This window comes from Diabrotica undecimpunctata, chromosome 2, assembly GCF_040954645.1.
Source record: "Diabrotica undecimpunctata isolate CICGRU chromosome 2, icDiaUnde3, whole genome shotgun sequence".
NCBI classification, from domain to species: Eukaryota; Metazoa; Arthropoda; class Insecta; order Coleoptera; family Chrysomelidae; genus Diabrotica; species Diabrotica undecimpunctata.
In genome coordinates, this window is record NC_092804.1 from 160,141,168 (window position 1) to 160,150,149 (window position 8,982).

At 30.8% G+C, this 8,982-nt stretch overlaps 1 protein-coding gene across 1 annotated transcript; it reads right to left on the reverse strand.

Moving 5' to 3' along the window:
- Nucleotides 1-310: 310 nt before the first annotated feature.
- Nucleotides 311-8,710, reverse strand: PCID2 (PCI domain-containing protein 2). The gene is made up of 6 exons (XM_072521517.1): nt 8,526-8,710; nt 8,321-8,450; nt 6,106-6,267; nt 5,047-5,225; nt 4,827-4,994; nt 311-930 (listed from the first exon to the last, which is right to left on the reverse strand). Exons 2-6 carry the CDS (start codon nt 8,444-8,446, stop codon nt 369-371), a joined length of 1,197 nt encoding a protein of 398 aa, XP_072377618.1. The 5' UTR covers nt 8,447-8,450; nt 8,526-8,710; the 3' UTR covers nt 311-368.
- Between the last annotated feature and the right edge of the window lie 272 nt (nt 8,711-8,982).

Genomic DNA, 8,982 nt, shown 5'->3' on the forward strand with positions numbered 1-8,982 from the left:
GTAATTTATTACTAATTGCATGTTAGATTGTACGGATGATTATATGTTTATTCCTCTAATTGTAAAAATTGTTTGTCTTTAAATTTGTCTGGCTAATTTTCTCGGCCAAGGCCATCAAACTAAATATAAAAAAATAAAAAAAAAATATATCAATATCTATCAGTGGTGGATTGTTCTATACAGTGGTAATTAAAATTGTGATAAATACCGGATAGTTTTCGATTAAGGAAGTTTTTTTATTTACTGCTAACTTACTTTTTCTGACGTTCGCTTTTTCTTCTAGTTCTAGTTTAAAATAAGTACAAAACAATTAAGCTTAGTTATTTATTATTTATAAAAATAAAAAGTAACACACTTTAAAATTAACACTAGCTTAAACTAGACAAAGGTGGAAATGGATTTTGTTTACTAACAACAACTTTTCGGTGCTGATGTGATATGTACCCTTTGATTTTACCCTCATATATTAAATTAGCTACTATACACTCCGTCTCATCCAGATCTACATCTTGGCCTAAATACTCCAGAGCATGTTGTAACGATTCAACCGGTATTTGATGAGTGTTTAGAATTAAATACACCTTCTTGAACAGATTCCTATAAGCTATGATCTTTAACTTATCTACTATAAGATAAATTCCGCTATTGATGAAAAACGTTTCATGCTTCTCCATTAAGTCGTCGAATAGCTTTAAGTTTCCCTGGCAAACAGCTTGGACCAAATCCCAAAATTCCACCACTATGTCGTATTTTTCGAGAACTTTCCGGCTTGGAATGTAGCCAAGTAGCATTTTTACCGGAACTAGATATATAAGGATTAGTCTCTTGTTTTTTCTGCTAGACTTGTGGCAATTTTCGAATGCATAGGTTAGATGTTTGTCTGCGGCTTTGTAGTTGCTGTCGTACATTGATTTTCGGCCAAAAAAATACCTAAAATAATAACATGTACTTAAGATTTAAATTATTACTATTTTAATTATACACTGTGGTGTCGAGATTTTTATTAGAAATTAATATAACAGAAAAAAATATATTTTCTTTATAAAATATATTACAAGATTGTAATATTGAACTCATATTCTCCTTCTGTTGACATATCGCATTTTGAGAAAGGCCAGATAAGAATACAAACAAGTGGAAAAATGGAAGATTCATATTTACTCGAACATTTATAAACAAACAATTCCATTTTAATACAGAGTGGAGCAAAATTAATTAAAATGGACACCTAAAGATTTAAAGTTTGATGATTGTAACATTGCTAGATTTTCTATTTTTCATATCATTAGTCACTTTGCTCACCTATCCGATGGTCAGATCAAGTACAGAAAGCCACTGGAGAGACGTTTTCCTAGTCCATGAGAGCAGCCCAAAATCGCAAGAGATGGAGAGAATTGACAGCCCGCATTGTAGGAAATCACGATCCTCAGCAATGAGGAAACGACAAGAGAGAGAGAGTCACTTTGGTGTCTTAAATACAACACCCTGTATATTGTACCTCTATTAAAATCTCTAGTTCAATGCCAGTTCAACCATACACAATCAGTTTCTCAAGTGTACCCAAGGAGAAGGTGAATCAATAGATCACTACGCCATTAGACTAAAAGGTTTGTCATTAGTCTGTGAACTGAGAAATCTTAGAAAGGGTATAACAAGGGATCTTCTCATCTGCGAAATAAAATAAAAAAAAATAAAAGCGAGATTGTTACAAGAGGATTTTAAAATCCTAAATGAAGTAATCAAACATGCCTTGTTGATCGGAAAAACCAAATAACAATTCAACATTATAGGTAACAGAGAAGAGTCACTTCAAGAATTAAGTGTAGACAAGATTCATAGAAAACATTCGGCAAAGAGAGAAGAAAGAAAACTGGACATAGAAAACTAAACAAAAAGTAAAAAAGACAGTGTGGAAAGTGCTCTTTCAAACATGGTTATACCAAAATGATATATATTTACCAGATACCAAGATACATGGTATCTGGTAAAATGTGTGGAAAGTGTGGTGGTCTAAATCATTTCTCATCCATGTGTAAAAATAGAAAAGTGTCTACAAGAAAAATGTGTGTTGTGTGGAACGTGAATATTCAGATGAGAAGTATTTATATGCAAATTGTGTCGATTGTAACAGATATGTCAATGAGATATCATGGGTTCAAGAACTGAAATTTCAAGGTAGATAGAAGGTAGATAAAGATTGTCAGTTAACACTTATATCATATACAAAAACTAAATTGCCAGTGGTTAGCAAACATGTATTAAATTGTACTTATAAAAATAAAATAAAATCTATTGCATTTTATGTAGTTGACCTGAAAACTAGTAATGTATTAGGGATAAAACATTGTGTAGAGTTTGATTGATTAAGGAGAATAGATTCAGTTGATGAAATTGAAAGTGTTGGTTCACTGGTTCAATATTATGCTATATTATTCAAGGGTATAGGTTGTTTGGAAAAACTTTATGATATTGAACTGAAAGAAGGTGCTACACCAGTAGTCTATCGTGCTAGAAAGGTCCAATTTTCTGTTAAAAAGAAATTTAAGGTTACCCTAGATCTAGATAATCTTGAAAAACATCAGATTATAGAAAAAGCAGCTGGGAGTGTAGGCTGGGTAAATGCATATTCTGGTAAGGAAACAAAATGGTGACTTAACATTATGCCTGGATCCTAAAGATTTGAACTTGGCAGTAAAAAGGCATTAATTTCAGCTGTCAATGCTTGAAGAACTAACAGAGAAATTGTCAGGTGCCAAACTATTTTTAAGATGATACACAAGGCATTTTGCAAGTAAAATTAAACAAAGAAAGTTCAAAACTTTGCACTTTTGCTACATATTGTGGTAAGTATTGATTTCTAAGAATGCCTTATGGTCTCATAAGTACACCAGGAATGAAGGGATGACTGAAATATTTAATGATATTGAAGGTGTTAGTATATTTTATAGATGACATTATAGTATCAGGCAGAAATGAACAGGAACACCTTGAGAGATTAAGAGCAGTTTTCAGAAGAGCTCAAAAATATAATATAAACTTTAACAAAAAGAAGTTACACTTACAGGTTGAGGAGGATAAATATATGGGTTTAGAATTTTATCGGGGGGTTGGGAACCTGACGAATCCAAAGTTGAGGCAATAAAAAATATGCCTTATCCAAAAAATGCAAGAGATATACAACGCTTCTAGAAATGGTGACATACTTAGGGAAATTTATAGACAACTTGTCAGAAAAGACAGCTCCCCTTAGGGCATTAATTAAAAAAGATTCTGTTTTTGAATGGTCAGACATACAAAGTAAATCTTTTGATAACTTAAAGGTTATTTTATGTAATAGCCCTTCTTTTAGAGTCTTCCATATCAATAAATTGACAACTATTTCAGTAGATAGTTCAAAAAACGGCATTGCTGCTATTCTGTTACAAGAAAATATGCCTTGTGCACATGCTTCTGCCTCATTTACTGATATGAATCGCTCCTTAAGAGATCTCTTACCACAACTATGGTACAGCATATTCATACAGCAAAAAATAAAAGAGAATATGATAAATTTGCAGATAAAAGTAGAAAAACAAGTATATTTTGATAAGAAAAGAGTAAATAGACTCTTCTGAAATAAAAAATAATATTGATGTGGTGATACAGTTAAGACCAGAAGATATAGTCTGGAAAAAAGGGAAAATTCTATCACAAGAACATAAAAGGACTTACAGAATCAAATTGGATAATAGGTCTGAAATAATCAGAAACAAAAAGTTCATCAGAATCCTACACAAAAATGTCTGCATAATTGACAATAAAAATAAAAAACAAAACAAGGATCAAGAAATTAATATATCAACAAATTATAGAAATATCCCAGTTACCTTAAATAATGATACCATTAGAGATGACTATACAGAAAGCGAAGATGAGTCATTACAAGGACCCTCTGAGAGGAGTTCACTATTTGCAGAGGAAGTAAATGATGATAATAAAGTTACACTCACTCGAACAGGTGAAGTATCTTGTAAACCACAAAACTTGGCAAGTTATAGTGCAATTAATTATTTAAGTACTTTTATAGTTTGACTAGGGTAGAGGAAATATAGGTATATACTTTATAATAATTAAAAAAAGGAAGGTATATGCAACACATATTACATGTTTAGAGTGCATATGTCATACAGCATCTATACTGTAAGGAAATTGAATAAACAGTTACTACCTAACTTGTTAATATATAACCTTACATTGACAACCTCGCTGTAAGATCTTTTTCTATCGCTTCTCAGTAAAAATTCACTCTTTTTCAATTACCATCTTTATTGTAGAAATTTATTGAGACAATTAGGCATTTCTAGGTGTTTTTTTATCATAAGAGTTTCCTGATTATATAAAATCGAAATGACTGTGTACAGTTGAACTCATATTAAAGTGAGTATTCCAATATTAATACAATATACAGAGTGTTGTATTTAAAAAACCAAAGTGACTAATGATATCAGCAAAATGATAAGTCTGGCAATATTGCAAGCATCAAATTTGAAATCTCCATACTGCATAATAGGCATATCCCGGTTTTTGTACAATTGATATCATCCATTTAAGAGAAAAATAGGTGTTTTCAGACTTTTGGTTCAATATGTAAATATTCAAATAAAAATAATACTTAAGTAACATACTAGATTTTCTAATAATTAGCTGAAGGAAGAAAAGATCTCAAATCACGAAATCAAAAAATAGACTAAATATGCCTAAATAAAAAGGCTAATAGTGAATTGCTAACAGCTAATTGTCTAACAGTAGCTGTAATCACGTGATGCAATAAACAAAAAGGTGCTTACTTATATGTAACTTGTTGTCCTAAGGGAAACACATCTTTATATTGTGATGCCTCAATGGCATTTATCAAGGGCTTGCACAAATGTAATTTGTTGATCCTAAAATAAACTTTAAACAGCTGATTAACTAATCCAAGCATTCCAATTCTCTTAGTATCTTCATCAGATGACCTAAAAGTAACAAGGGTTAGTTTTTGAGCTCATATTTCCATTCTACGTTTACCTGTTATCTGCAGCTAGTACTCTAAAACATCCGATCAAGCATTCAGCTGCTTTTTCTAATATTTCTCCAGGATTTTCAGTGTTACTAACTCTTTGTTTTTCCGCTTGCTGAGCTATTAACCTTAGATCTGATGATATTACGTACAATATTGGAAGAGACCAGTTTTCATCTACTTGTGACTAAAAATATAAAATAATTTAACTTAAATGTATAATATACAAATATGTACTAAGTAGTAATTTATTTTTTAACAAATGAAAAAACTGAAATATGTACATTATTGGTTAAAATATAGGTATATAATACAAATACATAACAACATATAGGTGCTGCAGTAGATAGTTCAACTGTCTTTATAGTCCAAAAAAGGCAGTCCGGATGATCTTAGGACTAAAGGCAGGAGAATCCTGTAGAGGCCGATTCAAATCTCACTTCAATATATTCACTGTCTCAGCCATCTATATATTTGAATGTATTATGTTCCTTTTTAAAAATTTTACTTTGTTTTATCACCTGCTTCCCAATCATGAATATAATACAAGAAGGCTTAATTTGAATTTCAAACTTCACAGATTGTCTCTACCAGAGAGAAGTCCTTTGTATGTGTTTGTTAAATTTCACAATAGTCTACCATCTGACATTAAACAGGAAACACACTATAGTGCTTTTAAAAGAAAGGTCTTTCAACACCTAGTTAACATTGAGCCGTATACTGTGGTGGAATATCTTTCTCCCTGATCAGCATATTTAATTTGTAATGTTAATATATTTTAATCTGTGATTAATAATGTGACATTATTTGCTCAATTATGTTAAAAAATTTATGCAAATAAAAATTTACTCTACTCTACTATAAAGAGAATATATAACCATAACAGCTGAGCATATCGACATAACAAAGAATGGATATAACTGTTAAGTAGTACTTTTAATTGAGATAAATTTTGAATATGAAACACATTGATAATAATTAAAGAAAATTTTTGATATAAAATAAATCAAATAATAAAGTAGAGAATGAAAACAAATATATTAGACATGATAGAAAAATGAACTTACCTTTAATATTTTGGCGAAACTTTGTACTAGGGTACTTTGAGATTTATAGGCTTCCAAGTAGTTTTGTTTTCCAATATGAAAGAGACATCTCAAATGATGACATATAAGTTCATCTAAAGGAGAGGTCAAGAATCTATCTACAATACCTTCAGGCTGCTCAACCTAAGAAAAACTGAATCATTAATTAAATTGTATATAAAATAAAAAATAAAGTAAACCAGTGCATTTTCCAAAATATCAGATTATGTACATATAGTTTCTTAAAATTATATTTTATTGCTCAAATTATGAATAAAATATTTAAAGGAGTTTTCTATCTTGACTCACTAATAGTCCCTCATAATGACAAAGATCCCAGCAAGAGATATGTTAAGGATGTTGAAAATATTTGTGTATTCTGGGGGTAAAAGCCAGGCCGAAGAAGCTAATTTATTTAGAGCCGCTATAAACAAAGTTATTATTGCCAATGTGATCGCCAACATTCGATAATCGGATAGGGTACTGAAAGAAGAAGAAGGGGGTAAAAGCATATGTACTTATAGGTAAGGACAGTGATGTGAAAGATAATTGAAGCTTTATATAGGAAACTCTTAAAGAAATTTAAGAGGATTAAGCATTTTAAGAGAATAAAGAAGAACTTTTACCAATAAAAAATACAGTCAGGGTAGGACTGTCAGTAAAATATACAGAGTAAGACAGTCCTAAACTAAATACACCTCAGGATAACCAGACTGATTTTCAGATAACAAAAATTAAACAGATAAAAACCATATCATAAGATAAGATAGATACCTGCTCTGGGAGCACACAAAAATCTAAACCTCTACAGACATAGAAAATCTTCAGAGAAAATTATGAACTCCTTCTCACAAAGACACAAAAACATCATCCTCATACTGCAGTAAAAAGAACAACATTATCACAGTATCTAGGACTAGGGGAAAGAGGACTTATGGATATAGGTATGCAATTAGAAAAAGATATTGCTAATTTAAGAATTTATTTTCACAAGTAGCCTGAGATTTTTTTAGCATCATGTTGTTTGTGTAGTAGATGACACAATACCTCTTAAACTGAGATGTTAAATGTCCATCAAGCATCTTCCTAAAAAAATGTGCACCTGGATAGTTAAAGTAGTCAGCCAAGTCTCTGTTGACTATTGGTTAACATCAGAAAAAATGTTCCATAAATGTTCCATTCAGGATCAGGTTACACCAAACAAAATGTGGATGGACGTATTTGACACAAGTGTATATAAAACTAGCATAACTCAGAATTGAACTATATTATCAATATGTTTCTGACAGTATGCTTGGGAATGACAACTATAAGATATAGGGGACTATACTGCCTCTAAATAAAACCTAGTGATTAGATAATTAATCAGCTACATCAGCTGACTACATCTAAACAGACGAGGTGTGCAACCAAGTCTAACAAAACAAGCAGAAAAAGGATGTTGGTCCTATCTGAAGTACATAGTAGGAGACCCTTATAGTTTACCAAAGTAATTTCCATTATTACTACATTAATAATATTTAAATAAATTACAATTACATGAATAAAATTGTGAAAAATATTTGCTATTGCAGAAAATATGTGACATTTAATGCTTGTCTTGCTCTACCAAAAAAGCAGCAATAGGGAAAAGTTTAATGTAAATAAAACGAACTTATTAATTACTAATAGCTGTAACCTCTGTAATCATCTTCTTTTTGTCATTGAAAGTATTAAGCTTTTTAGCTAATGAAAACAGAAGATAGGATGGAACAAAATGATCCAGATAGAAAATGCTCTTTGATAGACCCATTAGTCAGAGAAGAAGAGAAAGGCCCACAAGGTTCCTTGATAACATTGATGAAGACATGAGAAATATGGGAACCAGTGAACCCACGCAGGTTTGTAAAGCCAGAACGATGATGAAACAGAAGATAAAGAAAAATAAACATGAGACAAAATAAGGATTATCTTGGTAAAGCCATATGCCTTTTGAAATTAATCACTCAATGACACTTTAATAATATTTCTTGTAAATGGACGTTCTTGCAAAGGACTGTTCTTTTTAATAGAACATAGGAAACATATTGAATACGGAGTAAAGTAGGAGTAGAATAATCTAAACCTAATTATATTCGGTCTTATATAATTCATATAATAAGTGTACTTCAACAACTACATTGGTATATCTAAAGAACTATTGAAAGCAATACTATACCTGGTAATTTGGATATTTGGCATGATCATGTCTCAAAGAAATAAACTGTGCAACTTTGCTTCCGTCTTGATTTCTCCAACTTCTGTCTAAAATTTGCAGGTAATGAGCTACAGTCATAAAAGACATTATTCTAAAAAGTAAAACAATGAGTTAGAAATAAATATTGAAAAAAGTTTGGTTACATCTATAGATTTCATACACTTACCGCGATGGTTTTCTTCTCTATCCAACTATAAACACATAAATGTACTATTTGCTCTTTGTTGTTTAATACAAATTTACAGTCTACATTAACTTGATATTTAATAACTATGCCATAAAAATGCTTATTGAAACAATACCATTGAAAATTGAAATTGTTATTCTTAAAATAAAAAATATTTCCAAAATCAATGTGTTAATAAAGTGACATCTACCTACAGTTTACGAAACAATAATGTGAAACGCTTAAAACTGTAAAATGCACTGTAAAATGACCTTTGTCTTGGCTTTGCATGTACAGATGGCGCTAGCCGAAATTCTTTATTGATTTGCTTTAGTCCAGGAATTAAAGGAAATGTTATAAGTACCTACACGATTAAAAATTTATGCATTATACATATGAAATAAATAGCAAACATAGTGTGTTCAGTTATTGTGTAGGTTTTCTCACATAAACTGTT

What these genes read in the sequence shown, in the direction of transcription:
- PCID2 (XM_072521517.1), bottom strand. Translation starts at nt 8,446, where the DNA reads ATGTCTTTTATGACTGTAGCTCATTACCTGCAAATTTTAGACAGAAGT. An exon ending in CCAAATATCCAAATTACCAG is followed by an intron (nt 6,268 to 8,320) that starts GTATAGTATTGC and finishes AGTTTTTCTTAG; the next exon opens with GTTGAGCAGCCTGAAGGTAT. An exon ending in GTTTCGCCAAAATATTAAAG is followed by an intron (nt 5,226 to 6,105) that starts GTAAGTTCATTT and finishes TTATATTTTTAG; the next exon opens with TCACAAGTAGATGAAAACTG.